The following is a 16,436-nucleotide window of genomic DNA, read 5'->3' as shown; positions in this document are numbered from 1 at the left end:
CACTATGTAAGCCAAAGTCCTTGTGCAGAGCTTATGCTGTCAGGACTTATTAGCAGAATTCCACCCCAAGGCTCAAACTACTGTATGGAACACCAGCAAAGCTACCTCCCTGAACTGCTCAGTTCAAACTTAACAATCCTGGTCAAAAAAAAGTTGCTTTGCTGAATCAGGAGCACACTGCATACTCCTCTTTCCCCTCTCTTGCCTTCCTTAATACCATATAATACGTCCATAAAACTGTCTCAAAACCACTTTCTGTGATGTCCAACCATAGTTTAATAGGCTGGATCAAAGGGGTCACTCAGAACATGCTCTCTTGGTTTGAACATCTCAGGAAACTGTGGCTTAAGATACAATGTAGAATGGAAATAAGGTCACAAGAGTGAAAAGGAAGAGCACATGGACACAGACTCTCACATCTGAACTGACACATTCACCAACTCAATCAACACATCAGCTCCAAAAGAGAGCTGCCCATCCTAGTTGCTTCAAAAGAAGACAGCATTGATAAGAAAGTACCTCACTCCTAAAATGTTAAGGAGTCTGAGGACTACAACTCTGGGTAGGAAGTGGTACTGACTAATCACAAGTTAGAAAGAAGCTCATAAGCATCTCACATAGCCTGAGTTTTTGTTTTTTGTTTCCCCTAAATCAACACTGCTCTTTTCTTCCTTTAAAAGGTTACAGATACAGGGAGGAATGTGCAACGGAAATGTCTTTGTAATGTATCCCAAAAAGAACACTGTGCTCTACTCCCTCCATCCCCAAGAGAAAATGAATCCTGATAAAAATCATCTCCTTCGCATGCATGCAGGTATATTCTTTCTTTCTTTCTTTCTTTCTTTCTTTCTTTCTTTCTTTCTTTCTTTCTTTCTCTCTCTCTCTCTCTCTCTCTCTCTCTCTCACCCACACTCACACACATGCCTTCAAACCTTCTTCCATCAAGGTTTATGTCTGCTGAAAGAGTGGAGTGAAGTCTGTAGCTAAAGGATGCTACCAGAGACCAGTTAAAGTCTTTAAAGCATACACTTTTGTGGCTTTTTTCTAAAGTTACATACGTTTACATAAAAAATAAGTATGTGAAAAGGAATTTGCTCTCCTAGTTCATTAATACTCATGTGAGCCAGAAATGGAGACCTAAACAGGGACCTAAAACAGACAGTGACTTGTTCAAACTGCAATCCTATACACACCAGGGGATAAGATCCATTAGTGTGGTTCAGCTTAGCCATGCACAGGATTGCTCTGTCAGTGCTGATTGTGGTAACTGTAAGATTTCACAGTGATATCTCACAGGAATGAACAGAGGGTGATGTGAATTGCACTCAGCAGGCATTAGGGTGGGGTTTGGGAAGAAGAATTGAAACAAACAAAATCATAGCCCCAAGAATTCATACAGATATTTCACGGTCGGCCTACAAACAAGCTATTACATCCATGGTTCATATGCAAACCATGATACCACTGTTATTTCTTCTTCTTCAGGGGTTGTCTGCTCACTTCTGAAGGTCAAGTTATAACTCTGCCTGAGGAGAAGAAAGGTTATACCATTCTTGATATATGGTAGTAACTCAGCAGTTGTACCAGTTTGAGGGCACATTCCCTTGAAGGGGTTACTATCAGCAATGTGATGACCTCACTGCTATCACACAGTTTATCATCAATGCCCAAGATGATTCCTCAATTTTCTCCTTCAGAGTAAGTGGGAAAGTCTTTTTTAAAAGTCAGATAGTCAGGAAGAGGATTAAGGAGACTGATGAGCTTATCATGAACAAGTTTAAAATACAACTTGACAAGGCATAAGAAGCCCTTTGAACAAGCTCTTCAGTGGAACAGAGGAAGGCATTTTAAGGACCAAGAGCCCAAAGATAAAGCTGGAAAGGTACAAATTAGAAACTAAGGCATTTTTTCTTGCAAATGAGAGGACAGGAAGTAAAGGGCAGGAATGGATTCCACATCATTTCTGCTCTTAGATCAAGATTCTCCTTTTAGCTGATTAATATTCTACAGCCTTTTAAATGTGTCTGTGGGAAGTGGGGATTATTGTTTTGCTGCTTTGTTTTACTTATTTACTTGTTTTTATCCTGTATTTTATTCTGTGAGCCATCCTCAGATCTTATGATGAAGGGTGGCTTACAACACATAAATCTTAATAATTAAATAAAATAAACAACCACCTGGCTTTTAGAAGACATCTGAAGGCAACCCTGTATCGGGGAAATTTTTAATGTCTAATGTTTTACAATTTTTATATGTGTTGTAAGCCACCCAGAGTGGCTGGGGGAAACCCAGCCAGATGAGCAGGGTATAAACAATAAAATTATTATCATCGTCATCATTATCATCATCATCATCACTATTATTTTAACAACAACAGTTTTTAAAAACTTAGGGGCCATCTGCACTATACCTTTAAAGCTGCATCTTGCCATTTTAAACAATCATAGCTTCCTCAAGGATTTCTGGGAACTGTTGCTTGCTAAGGGTAATGAAAGATACTAATTTAAATATATAATGCCGATGGGGCCTTACTGTGATAATGCAAGTAATTACCTTCTTTTTGTCTTTCAGGAACAGGATGTCAACCAGCATGGTTGCAATGAACATGTAACAGAGATCAATGGAAGGGCCACAGCCAGTGTTAGAAACCTTAAACCTAGGTTATGGGCTCCGCAATGGAGTATCTAGGTGTGCTTTTTTTTATAACAAGAATACAAAGCTGAAAATGAATGAACTACAGCTAAAATCTTATGTTCATTTTTCACATGGTCTAGTCCTCATCTGAAGACTGCAAAAAACAAAGCCACACTTCACCTATCCCGCCCCCCTAATATTCTTATGAGGGTCCCTTCTCCAGTCTTCAGAGAGTGGCTGGAAGTGGGGTGGCAGGAAAAGGTCCTCCTTCCTGCTGAAAGCAGCAGTGGCAATTTTAATCTGGAATCTTAGACTCAGTACTGCGCCCAGAGCTCAGAAACGTCTCGCGTTAATGAAATTCCATGTTGCAAAATGTGCCCAGAACAATGGGAGTTTCGAACGCTGGCCACAGCTCACTGACAGACCACATGCTTTGCATGAAAAAGGCCCCAGTCTCAATCCATGGGATCTTCAGGTATGGCTAGGAAATAGAAAGCCCTGGAGAGCCACTGCCAGTCACTTGACCTTGCTGAGCTAGACAGGCCAATGGCCTGACTTGCGATAAGAGTTAAACATTAGCAAGGGTCAAAGAAGAGTGAGCCAACGTTCCAAGTTAACTCTTTGTCAGCAAACACACAAGTTTCACAGACTTGGCAGAGTGTCGGGCCTAATAAGCACAGCAACTCAACCCCCCTTAGGTCTTTCCCCATGAAACAGTTGCTGAGAGTGAAAGTCCCCACCTTCCCACAGGTGTATAAGCAAGCCCCCTCTTCTCCAGGGCTTTTCCCGACCAATCGGGGACTGCGCCTGCATCTCCCTCTTGGTATCTCTTCTGGTTCTGGGAAGCCATTGGGAAGGGAGCTTGTCTGAGCAGAAGGGAGAGACATCCCGGCTTCTTCACCAGCCTGACTCGTCTCTGCCTTTTGGCACCCCCCCCCCCCCGCACTTGCTTCAGTTTCTGATTCCAGACCTCTTTCTGCCCCTGACTCTCTCAGCTCACTAAGCCCTTTTACCTCTTCATCTTCAGACACCTCTTCCTAGTCTTCTCCCTCTTCTCAATGTGACCACTCATCATTGTCCCACCACCACTCCCCAGGCACTGAGTCTTCTTCCCTTGGTAGTTCCTCAGCTGGTTCCTCCCATCATTCCTCTGCGTCCAAACAATCCGTGACAGCAAGTGCATGTACAACAAAATAAGCAACACCCTCCTTTAAGCCACCTAGCAGAACGGAAGTTAACACTTGTTTAACATTCTTCATGCTGGTATCCTGTAAATCAAGTTGTTGGCCTTGTGACATTTAATCCTGTTGTTGAACATGAACCATTCCTCAATATAAACCCCCACCCCTACAAGGCTGCAACAGGATCTAGTTCTGTACTGTGTGATGTAGCAAGGCAGGAAAACTGCAACATACCAAGTCAGACTATTGATCCGTCTAAGTACTGATGCCCTACACAGACTGGCTGGGGTTTCAGAGATACAAGAATTGAAGCTGGGACCTTCTGCTTGCAAAGCAGATGCTCTACCCCTTTCATACGTATATATGTGTGAAAACTGCAAAGACGATGTCCTGTCTTGACACGCTCGACTGGTGGGAAGAAGAAGAAGAAGAAGAAGAAGAAGAAGAAGAAGAAGAAGAAGAAGAAGAGGAGAAGGAGGAGTTTGGATTTTATAGCCCGCTTTATCACTACCCAAAGAAGTCTCAAAGCGGCTAACATTCTCCTTTCCCTTCCTCCCCCACAACAAACACTCTGTGAGGTGAGTGGGGCTGAGAGACTTCAGAGAAGTGTGACTGGCCCAAGGTCACCCAGCAGCTGCAGGTGGAGGAGCGGGGACGCGAACCCAGTTCCCCAGATTACGAGTCTACCACTCTTAACCCCTACACCACACTGGTGGGGTGGATGTTAGCAAGATAAAGGCATATAAGCAAAACACAACTTATCTTCATTGTACAGATGGATCAGAATTGAAGCCGGGGGGAGGGGTGAAAAAAATGTGATATACTGTCAACCAAGCAGAATCTCTGCAGAATTCTAATGATCTGACCAAAAGTGCCTTATAATTTTAAAAATTACCAAAATGTTAGGCCCTGATTTTCATCTTCTCTGGGATGGGACTGGTAGCATCCCTCTCCGGACAAGTTTTTGCTTTATATTAATTATAGTGCAGCAGAGAGACTTCATTAGCTTCATAATTCAAAGTGAAATAAAAGGTTTCAGAGGCAAAGAAAATATAGCTCAGTTAGTAGAACATGAGACTCTTAATCTCAGGGTCATGAGTTCAAGCCCAAAATTGGGCAAAAGATTCCTGCAATGCAGGGGGGTTGGACTAGATGACCCTCATAATCCCTTTCAACTCTACAATTCTGTGATTCTCTGAATACTTCCTGAATCTTCCATTCATGAAATTGATTTGCCTCTATTATCCTCATTTTGGGGCTTAACTGAGCTTCAGGACTGGCTGCAAACTACAGTTCTCATCAATTTATGACGCACACAAGGTAGCAAAGGCTAAAACAAACTGCAAGAAGAAACAAGTCACATGGTACTGTAAATATACTGAAGGATCCATCTTCCAAAATATGTTATTTTCTTCCCTCTACCCATGGAGAGGAGAAGAAGGAGAACAAGGGAAGGGAATGCCTCCTACACCAAATGCCACCGTGGGATCACCTCCCAAAGTCCAGCTGGGAAGTGACCTGTAATTTACAAAGTGTTTGTACAACCCCCATCACGTCCTAGCCAACGTCTTTAGGCAACTAATGCAATACAGATACACACTTAAAGCAATAATAATAATAATAATAATAATAATAATAATAATAATAATAATTCCTGCCAAACAATCATAACACTGTTGTGGGTGGGGAGGGCACTGCTGGGCTGGGAAGTGGTGTGTACTGGATTTGGCTGAGGCCTGGACCCCAAGACAAATCAGGCCTATTTGGGGGGATTCAGACCTTGGTTGAGTCAGGTTGAGACATACCCAGATTGCTACAGATCGGGCTGAGCAGGCCAGATCCACCCAGGGTGGAAGGAAGGAAGGAAGGAAGGAAGGAAGGAAGGAAGGAAGGAAGGAAGGGAAGGAAGAAAGGAAGGAAGGAAGGAAGGAAGGAAGGAAGGAAGGAAGGAAGGAAAGGAAAGGGAAGGGAAGGGAAGGAAGGAAGGAAGGAAGGAAGGAAGGAAGGAAAGAAGGAAGGAAGGAAGGAAGGAAGGAGGGAGAGGCAGGGGTGAGTGAGAACAAGGAAAAAATGCAAAAAATGGGGCAAACTAATGGGCAGCTTCCTCTTTGCAAAAGAAGGGGGGGATTTCCTTTCCCACTAGGCCACACTTACTTCTCACCCTCTGAAGTGAGAAGCAGGATAAGATCCCATCAAGCAGGAGGATCTGATCCTGTGCAGCGCTGAACCTTCACAAGCAACTTCCCTTGCACAGGGGTAAGCTGCTAACATAGGAGCACCACCACACAGGATCATATCCTCCTGTTTAACAGCTGTTAAGTAGAAAGATCCAATCCTGCACAGTTCCAGTTGCTGCACCTTCACAAATGGCTTCCATTGCATTCCCTTAATTGGGAGAATTCTGATTTTATTTTTAAACCCTTTGTTACGGATATGTTAAAATAGGGTTGTTAAAAACCCTTAGACCTGCCCTTGAATTGCTTCAGGAACAGCACAGGGTAAATTAGCATGATGCAAGGGTCACAGTTCAGGACCACAGGAAAGACTGTTGTAACAGGAACCATGGGCATAGCCAAGGTGGGCAGCTGCCCCCCCCCCCCGTCATCAAAATCAATAAATACAAATCTGAGGTTTTACTTCCCCTAACAAAAGCCTGCCCCCACCCCAACAAAAATCATGCCTATGCCTATGACAGGAACCCATCCTTAAAGTCCTTTCCCCCCAATCTTCAGCGCACAGCAGGGAGAAGAAGAGAGAACTGGTACAGAATTGTTGTGTCCAAATAGTCATATTTCCTCAATATAAAAGGATGTGAAGTCTTAACTATGAATCTGTCCTACTAGTCTGGTTTGATGTCAAAAACATCTAAAAGAGCAAAAGCCCTATGCAAAAAGCTCCCAGAGGCCTCTCCTATTCTCCTACATTTCACATTTTGTGGCAGCCCATCCCTTTACCCAGGCGCAGCCAACGAGAAGATCATTCTTATGCAGCAGCTGAAGCAAGAATGAGGCATTTCAGATGCAAGGACTGGTGCCTGGGATAAAACCAAGGAGCCAAAAGACTCAGTAAACAGACCCACAGTGTATAAAAGCCAAGTGTCACCCAAACTGCAAAAGTCCTGCAATAGAGAGGAAGGAGAAATTATTGTGTGTCCCAGGAGTTGCTACTCCAAGCCAAGGTTTGTTGTTACTGCTGGCGCAGATCATGTCCCATCAGCTACACAAATTGCATAATAAAACTAAGCAGGTCCATCCAGCCCACTTCCACTTGTGCTGAGGAGGAACAGCTAACAGAATGACATTGCAAGGCAACAGCATTCAGCAGGTATGATTTTTTTTTTAATCTTAAAACTCCCTAAAAGGTAAAGGAACCCCTGACCATTAGGTCCAGTCGCAAACGACTCTGGGGTTGCAACGCTCATTTTGCTTTATTGGCCGAGGGAGCCGGCGTACAGCTTCCAGGTCATGTGGCCGGCATGACTAAGCCACTTCTGACGAACCAGAGCAGCACACGGAAACACCATTTACCTTCCCGCTGGAGTGGTACCTATTTATCTACTTACACTTTGACGTGCTTTCGAACTGCTAGGTTGGCAGGAGCAAGGACCGAGCAACGGGAGCTCACCCCGTCGCAGGGATTCAAACTGCCAACCTTCTGATCGGCAAGCCCTAGGCTCTGTGGTTTAGACCACAGCGCCACCCCTGTCCCTAAAACTACCTACCTTGACTATAATGGACATTGACACAAATCAATTTACTATGAAGAATTGTACCACTTCTACGCATTGACGAAACATTGCTGGCCATGTACTCTGGAGCAAATTGCCACTTGGGCTGAACACTCTGCACAGCTTTGTTCAAGGCAAACAGATGTCTGCTCCTGCTTTGTACCAAACGCCACAGAGCCAACCTTGAAGGCAGGCCATGCTCATGTGCCTCGGTCTGAAGCAAGGGCATGTTGTTCTGGAAGACTAAGAGGTACATGTACTCCCTTGCACAAGGGCCTTTTGGAAAATTTCCACCACTACCCACATTTGCTTCCTAAGCAGCGGTGGGACTGTTCATTTTCACTCCTGTCATATATGCCATGATGCCCAAAGAGCGCCCTCACTTCACACCTTCTATTATCAAGAACAGCAACTATTTTCTCCTTTGTGGAAACGTAAGCAGGTAATTCAATTAGAAGATACTCCATCTACAGTCACCTAAATCAAATCAAATACCTTTATTGGCATCACAGTATAAAACAAATTTAAAATCACTGGGATAATTAAAAGGACAAGGGTGAAGCTGTCGAAGGTCATAAGGTCACACTGTGAGCGTGTGCACTTATATATTCTGCTTCGTCCTGTCTGTTCCCCAAAGGGATGGTTCGTTAAGAACCTTTTTGGGTAAAATTGTGTTGCCACCTATATCTAATGTTGCCAGTTTGATGTTATCAGGATGGATACTATAATTTCCTTTCTCCCTCTAACCTTATTACCAACCTGTGGGCCATGGCTATTCCTCTCCTACAAGCAAGAAATCCAAGTCAAGAGAGACAATTTGTGTATGATGACTCAGAGAAACCATGACCAAGGGATAGAGCCAACCACAAGTCTCCATCCAATTCTCCATCCACTGGAGCATAAAAGGCAGGACTTGTAAGCTAAAGCAGTTTCCCAGTTTTCTAAATCCACCAGTCACTTGGGCACATGTAGGCTATGCCAAAGCAACAACCACAAAGCAACTTCGTGGTTCTTTAAAGTGCTTGTGACAACACACCTATGTCCTTCAAAGCAAGGTGGAAAACTGCCTTTGGTTTCACATGGGTCATGGAGAAACACACCAAAGCCGCACAAAGGCAGAGAGTTAGCTGCCACAGTGAGGAACAGAAACCAGAAAAATCCCCTTAATAGCTCTGCAATGTGTGAAGTTATTCTTCAGGAATTTATTTAAAATGAACCAGCAGTGTATCTTGAAACTCAAATGAGCTCTGGAAGCAAAGCTGGAAGAAGCATTGAACATATTTAAACAACAGCAGCAACAGTGACCAATAAGCCCCTAGCCAAGACATCTTGTGTGGTTTTCCTCTAAATAAATGCAACCTGCAAAAATCAAATAAATAAAACATGCTGGAAATTTTGCAAATTCTGGCCTTGCTAAATCTTCTACTCTGCCACCCAGGCGGGGGGAGAAGGGACTCTAGGACTCAGAACAACTCTCCCATTTACAAACTAAATAAACCCAGACACAGCCTTTTCAAAAACTCAGCTACTGTGCTCCAGTACCACTGGCTTTTGGCAGGAGCAAAGCAGGAAAGCAAGGAAGCAGTAGGCATTTCTGATGAATAAAGCTCTCACACAGCGGTGTCTTGCATCCAGAGCAGGAGGATGAAGGCGACCAACAAACAAGCACTCTCTCGCTTGCTGGGGAAAAAACAAACCAGGAAATGCCTCTAAGGCCTGTCACTTGCAGCTTCATTTCTGAGCACAGGGACAGCCAAACTCAATGGGACAGTCAAACTACCCCTGTTAACCAACTGCAGGACAAGGAACCTCCTTCCTTTCTGGACACCCTTCCAAGGGCCAGATGTCGGTGGCAGGTGAGGGCAGGGACAAATGTGAGGAGAGCCACAAATGCGACCTTCACCTTTGTACAGCAGGCTAGTTTCAACACAACTCCTACCTATCCTCCATCCAGGCAAGCAAGAAGCACTGCCAGAGTTCTAGGACACATTGCAGCCAGGGGGAAACACCCAAAGAGGCTGCAAAGCAGGCCTAGTGAGGTGTGTCACCTGAGGAAACGGTATACTCCTGGGGAGAGTCCCAAGGTAGAGAGGCCCAGACATCCAATTTTTTGCCCGCAGGCTTGAGTTTCCCCATCCCTAAGCCGGCTGTTGTACCTGCTATATAAGAGTTTGCAGTTCAAAGCATCCCTTATAGCAGGAACATTTTAACTCACAATATCTAGGAAGTTCAACTCCAGGGATAAACCTGGAAATGCAGATAGGAAGGCAGGAAGGGCTCTCCCATTCCAAGGCAGTTGTGCAAATAGAAGAAGTTACTCAAAACTGGATCTGTTGATGTCAGTACCACAAGTCCTCAACATCAGTAAATGACATACAGTAAAGTCAATAGCCCCGACTCTTCCCCCCACCCGCCCACATGTCCCCAAAGAGCATACAGAACATCAGGCTTATACAGAGAACATCAGGCTTGCGGGTAATCTGCGATGGAAGTGGGAGACAGGGAAAACAGAGACGAGAGAGAGACAGAAAGAGAACACAATGTGGCAGTCATTCTGCTCTGCTGACCGTGACTGGCCATCCGTGCAAAATGTTTTTTTCCTACCAAAAGACTGGTCCTTGAGTCGGTTCCAAGCGTTCAGGTCTCTCCCTTTGGGCGGTGTAGGTCTAGGCTGCAGCACCCACTCCGCACGCGGGGAATTGGGAGGTTTTGCTTTGAAGGAGTCTTCTACTAAAGAAATAATAGGGTCACTTTTTCTTGTTGTGTTTTTCTTTCCTCCCCAACTCCCTTTACAAGCATCCCTCCCCTTCATTTAGAAAGCTTAGACCGGAATGTATATATATTCACAAATCTGCAATCTGTCAGGCATTCTGAGTGTGTTAAATATTGGAAGTTATACAGAGAGTGCTATGAAAATCAGGCAGAAAGTGCACCAGGGTCAAATGATCTCTTAACAGAACAAGACTTCCTGTTTCCCATATTCCCTGTAAGCATTGGCTTGCACACAGTTTTGCCTCCACAGCCCCTTCCCGTTTGCTAAAGTGGTCCATTGATCTCAGCACCCTTTAGTTTTTGTTTTACTGGTGATATGAAGGCGTATTACAGGGGTGGGGAAGAAGCAGCAGCTGTACTCTCATAACTTGCAAGCTTCACTAAGGCCAAGCTATTGTTTCCAACTATCAGAGATCAAAACCATCAGGGATAAATAGACATTTCACTTATTTTGGAGATACAATATGTTTATGCGCCACATCAAATAGTATCTAGGGTAAACATATGCAAACGAGAATAAGATTCCTGTACATTTCCCAGATGTATAGTAGAAGAGCAAATTGCAGAAGGCACAGCTTTTCTCATCCCTGGAGAACAAACTGCACTTATAAAAAAACCCTATTCTGTAAAACTATCAGAAATGCAGGAACCTTGTCCTTCAAACCTCTGATAATCGTACACGTGAAAGGGCTTCAAGCTTGGCCCACCACCTCTCCTCGAATCTCACGGCCATCAGGGGAAGTTGTTTGCAGCCTACAATGTCTGAGGCTCACCATCACCCCAAAGACAGTTCAGCAGCCCACAGGACACTCTTGAATGCCAAGCCATACTCTGGTGATCAGAAATCTGAATCCACATCACATTCAGGACTAAAAGGCTATTCTAGCCCAGTGCTTTGAATAATTAAGAGTTCTAGTCAAATTAAAAAACTATTTTTGAGTGGATTGGGGTGGAGAGGCAGTCAACTAAATGACCTCATACTGAAAATGCCTGGTCCTCAAATGTGTCAAGAGCTTCTCTAAAAAGGCACAGCAGGCATACTGACACAGCTCTCCTCAGCCCTGATTGTATCTGTCTTGACTAGGCCATCAGGAAACAAAGCAGTCCATTTTATTAGACAATTGTCAAGGAGGCCACTTAGATTTTCCCCCTCACGAGCCCATGGGGCTGTTACCTCGCTTTGGCTTGCTCTACACATGCAGGGGGCATATTCTGGTTTTATTCAGAATCAGTGCTTTATTTCTTGGGGAAAGGGTGCTGGTAGGCACTGCGCCTGCTGCTGCTTGCCTGCTTACGCCCCCACCCCCACCCCCACCCATCCCGCCCACTCGCTTGCTCCCCACCTCACAGCTTTGCCTGGCGCTGCCTCCTCACCGCTTCCCGGGGCGGCAGGCACAGCCTCCCAGAGGTGCTTTGGCACAACCCTTTGACTACTGGCAAAGCGCCCTCCAAGATCTTGCCTGGCGATCATAAACAATCTCTCCTAGAAAAGGAGGGCATTGAGCATGTAATCACTGTCCCTTACACCCCACAACATTCAGCAGCAATCTGAAGGCAGGCTTAAGTTGCAGTTACAGGTACATTTGAAGATTAAATTGAACATGGGCCTACATCCTTTGTTAAGGATGAACCATGTGCAGGTGAAGAGAAGGCGAAGAGCCAAGAGAGTGAGAGAGACAGATGGCTGAGCGCCCAGCCCTTTTATTTGGGTCGTGCCCATCTACCTGGTCACACGCAGAGGGAGGTGGCTCCCACAGGTTTGACTGTTTGAAGCTCTGTGTGCCCATTCTAGCAAACAGGAAATGTTGGACTTGACTGCTCTACCTTTATATCCCACACTTTGGTGCAACCCTTTGACTACTGGCAAAGCACCCTCCAAGAACTTGCCTGACTATCATAAAAGGGTCGTGCCAAAGTGCCTCTGCTCTGGCACAACCTTTTTACAATCATCAGGCACCTTCCTGGAAGGCACTCTGGTGATCGTAAAAGGGTCATATGAATTTGTAATACAGGAGGGGAGGTGGCAGTATGGCATACCGGTTCAGAATAGAGCTACTGAAATTAATAGGGCTAGCTTACAGACTGAATGTGAGGGGATAACATTTTTGAATATTATCTTAACAAAAAAGCTCAATGAAAGAAGAAAACTAGAACGTTAGGGAGAGGTGTCAGGTGCAACCTCTCTTATTCCTGCTCCCTCAAAAAAACCTGCTTGTATACAGTATATCTTAAGGAATATAACTTAAGGAAAGGTTGAGAACAGCTCCTCCTCTCTCTTTGATGTGCTAATTTATCACAAGCAGGGAGATTTACACATACTCTGAATATTCACAACCTCTGTGACCAGAAATAGTACAGTCCACAACTCTACCACCTCATTCTGCATTATGTATGGTTTACCAGGACACAGATCACAGAATCATAGAATTGTAGAGCTGGAAGGAACCTGAAAGTCATCTAATCCGACCCCCTGCAATGCAGAAATCTCAGCTAGATCATACATGACAAATGGCCACTCAACCTTTCTGCCACTAGCTGATCCATGTACTGTATTCACTTTGTCTCCAGTAACACTGGAAAGGATCAAAACTTGGCTCACTAGGGCAAAGTCTGAAAACCTGTGATCTAGTTGCTGGCTCCTGCTGCACTGAAGCTAGATTAGCCATAACTTAATCATCCCAAGCAGGTATTTCTCCCGCTTCTCTTTAAACTCTTCAATTGTTAAAGCTTTTAAAACCAACCTTGAGAAAATGCTCCCCAGCATAATCTCATAGTCAGAAAGACTTTCCCTAATACTTAGCTTCAATCTTCCTTCCTGTAGCTTAAGCCCATTTGAAAACTACTATTTCTCCTCCTCAGGTCTGAACATGCCCATGCCCCCCCCCCGCTTTCCTCTTCATTCAAGGCTCTCACATTTCAACCTTTTTATTACCTTTGTTGCTTTCCTGTCACACCTCCTCCAACAATCTATCTCTACAGTCTTTAAATGGACAAGGCCCAAAACTGAACAGAGGGAGGTATTCAGCTAAGATTTACTCAGAAATGAATGAACTTGACTAAGTCAGGTCCATTAATTTCAATAGGTCTGCTGTGAGTAAAACTTCCATTGAATACCACACCAGAGTTCTCCAGATGAAGCCTAACCAGGACCAAGCGGAATGACCAATTTACCTATCTATCTCGGGGAACTTCCTTCCCAAGATCAAGGAAAATAACTTTGACAATCACATCCACCAAGCCTCTCTCGCAAAGCAAACCCCAATGAGCCCCTTTTCAAATGTCCGTGAGCCTCTGGTTTGATTTAAACAGTAAAAACAGTTGTAGAGGTGAGGTGTGCAGAGCCGCCTGCCGCCTAGCAGTTTACCTCCCAAAATATATATTTTTTCCTATCCACTTCCAGTATTGGAGCCCACCTGGGTTTCTGGTCTGCTCTCCTGTCCTTAGACCGTTAAGCCATAAGAAAATATGCATTGTATGAAAATGATCACTAAATTCATCTAGTGAGGTGATCAGCTGATCCAAAAATGAACAGAAGAATCAGACCTGAAGCACTAAGTTTAAAAACAGGAGCAAATCAACCACATTTCCCCTAAACAAGAATTTCATACCTGTGAGAAGGGAAATAAACTTCTGTTTTGTTCAACAACAACAACAACACTTTAGCAACCATTTGAAAAAGAGAAAGAATTATTTGGCACCATGAAATGTCCCATCTGTTTATAACTAGTAAAAATGATTAAAGAGAGATCTGGTACAGTTATGTCTGGTCTGGAACACAGAAGTCAGACATTACCCTATCGTTCTTGGCATTCACACCAGCACTATTCTGCTATGAGACCAATTACCTGCTTGTCTAAAAACAGAATCGCCTGGCTGGAGAAAACTAGGCCTAGTTTAGGGTTTAAGGCAGCATTTGTTTGTTTTTTAGTAAGTATTTATCTTCCATCTCAAACATAATGATGATGATGATGATGATACACGCACACAGAGACAAAATACATCAATCACAAAGTTTAATGTGTGAGGAAGGAATCATAATGATCTGATGAAATCACTTCCATTGAATATAAAAATCTTTAAAATGTCTTTAGTGTAACAGATGACAACTTAAGGAAAAAGAGAGACTACTTTGCTGATTTATGCACTGCAGCGCAAATGTGCCTGAATACAGGGAATTTCCCGAAGCAATGCACATAATGTGTCCCTTATAGAGGGTGAACTACAATTAAGATGGGTATGTAATGTAGTAGAGCCATAATGGATGGCCACTGAGTAGCACAGACACCACAAGTAGCATTAGAAACAGTTATTAATGACATGCCTGGACTGGAGCAGGACAGCCTGTACACTGTGTTTTCAGGAACAGGCCATGGCTCAGTGCCAAGGCCCCAGGTTCAATCCCTCCCATCTCCAGGTAAGAATGCAAAGTCTTCTCTCCGAAATCCTGGAAAGCTGCTGCCAGCCTATACAGAATATAACACTAAGCTAGGTGGACCAATGATCTGAGCTGGCACAAGGCAGCTTAATGTGTTCAAGAAATGCACTGACCCAGAGATGAAAAATTCATCCCACAAGCAGAAAAATACACAGGGTTGGCCAAAACCAAGTAGTCTACCAAGGTTAGACTAGACATGACACACACACACAAATTAAAAATAGGATATTTACAGGATACTTACAATTTAAATCAGCCATGGAGTTGGTTGGGGGTGGGGGGCAGGCAAAAAAGACAAAGAGAGGCTTAAAAACAACAGCTTGTCCCTGCCATTTGAACCCCACACACCCCAAGTGTATTCATTTATATGTCATTGTGGTTTTGAGATGATTAGATTGATAGAAAAGTTTGCTACTTTTAAAAGCTGCTATACTAGGGAAGTTTTTAATGTTTAATGCTGTATGGTGTTTTTAACATTCGGCTGGGAGCTGCCCAGAGTAGCTGGGGAAACCCAGCCAGAGGGGCGGGGCATAATAAATAAATAAATAAATAAATAATATTTGAGCTCGACACAGTTCAGAAAGCAGAATACAAATATTGAATCAAAAGTTAGTATTTGCCCTATGGGCAACATAACAAGTTTGAGTTTGGATCATTTGGATACTAAAAAAAAAGTCAATGACATTTATTTCAACTCTACAATTCTACAATTATATAAGAGCCACTCACATCTATATACACTTCTAAGGCACAATGTATAAGAAATGCAAAAAAGCCTCTTACTCAAGTCCATGTAGTATGGAAGCACTGGCTACCATGGAATTAGTTGATCAAAGTAATAACGTATTGGAGGGATATACAACTATAAGGTTTACCCAGAGTAGACCAATTAAAATTAATGGACCTAAGTCATGCTAATTCATTTCAGCGAGTAAAACTTAGTTGAATATCACCCATAGTTATTATACTCTGATGCTCGAGGAAGTTTGGGAGCTAGAACAAAGTAAGGCGCTTGCCTCCAAACGCAAAGATATTCAGGCTTTTCACATCCTGTAGCAGGAGCACAGAGCCTTTGGGACAGCCAGCACTCTCAGGAAGCAATTTAAAATGGAGTGCTTCCTTTTCTAAACAATAAAAAAGTAAAGTGAAACAAAAGAAAATGAGTTTGGAGGATACTAGGAACCTCTGGACATGAGTCCTGAGACAGGATTTATGCCCCAAAAGGATAAGGAAAATTAAAGTAGGTGGGAGAAGGACAAGGTACTTCATACGGACAAGAGCCCAAAATCAACCTGCCTTTAGCTCTTCCCAGGAGCCCTAAGTTACACTCGTTTTTTCCAGGAGTCCAAAGTTACACCCACATACCTTTTGTGGGCAGAGCACAAAAAAGTAGAAATAAGCTGCTATTTCTACTGCAAGGTGGAAGAGTAAGCACCTTTTTTTTCATCTTTGTCACTCCACAACAAGGTTTCAAGTCTCCTTTCCTCCCCACCCGTCAACCACTAGCAAAATTGATTCTTAAAGATGACTTAACTTTTTAAAAAATCCACCATTCGACTGCAAGTCCCCACTCCCCTCAAAAGAAAAATTGAGGGAAATTAAATGGCTGTGCTGGAACTGAGGAGATTCCTCACACAGAACGACAAGTACATTATCTCTCGCAGGTGTGGGGATCCTGCGGCAACTC

The 16,436-nt window shown here is 43.7% G+C and overlaps 1 protein-coding gene across 3 annotated transcripts in view; it reads right to left on the bottom strand.

Moving 5' to 3' along the window:
• LRP1 (LDL receptor related protein 1) overlaps positions 1–16,436 on the bottom strand; it is a 326,669-nt gene that overhangs the window by 280,264 nt on the left and 29,969 nt on the right. For 2 of the 3 annotated variants that reach the window (XM_083486061.1, XM_083486060.1), the window contains exon 2: positions 10,147–10,272. In XM_083486061.1, coding sequence (XP_083342187.1) covers positions 10,147–10,272 — 126 coding nt within the window. The remainder of the gene's footprint in view (positions 1–10,146; positions 10,273–16,436) is intronic. The other variant, XM_083486059.1, reaches the window with a different exon arrangement.

This window comes from Podarcis liolepis, assembly GCF_965112155.1.
Source record: "Podarcis liolepis genome assembly, chromosome: 2".
NCBI classification, from domain to species: Eukaryota; Metazoa; Chordata; class Lepidosauria; order Squamata; family Lacertidae; genus Podarcis; species Podarcis liolepis.
This window is presented reverse-complemented; position numbering and strand designations above follow the sequence as displayed.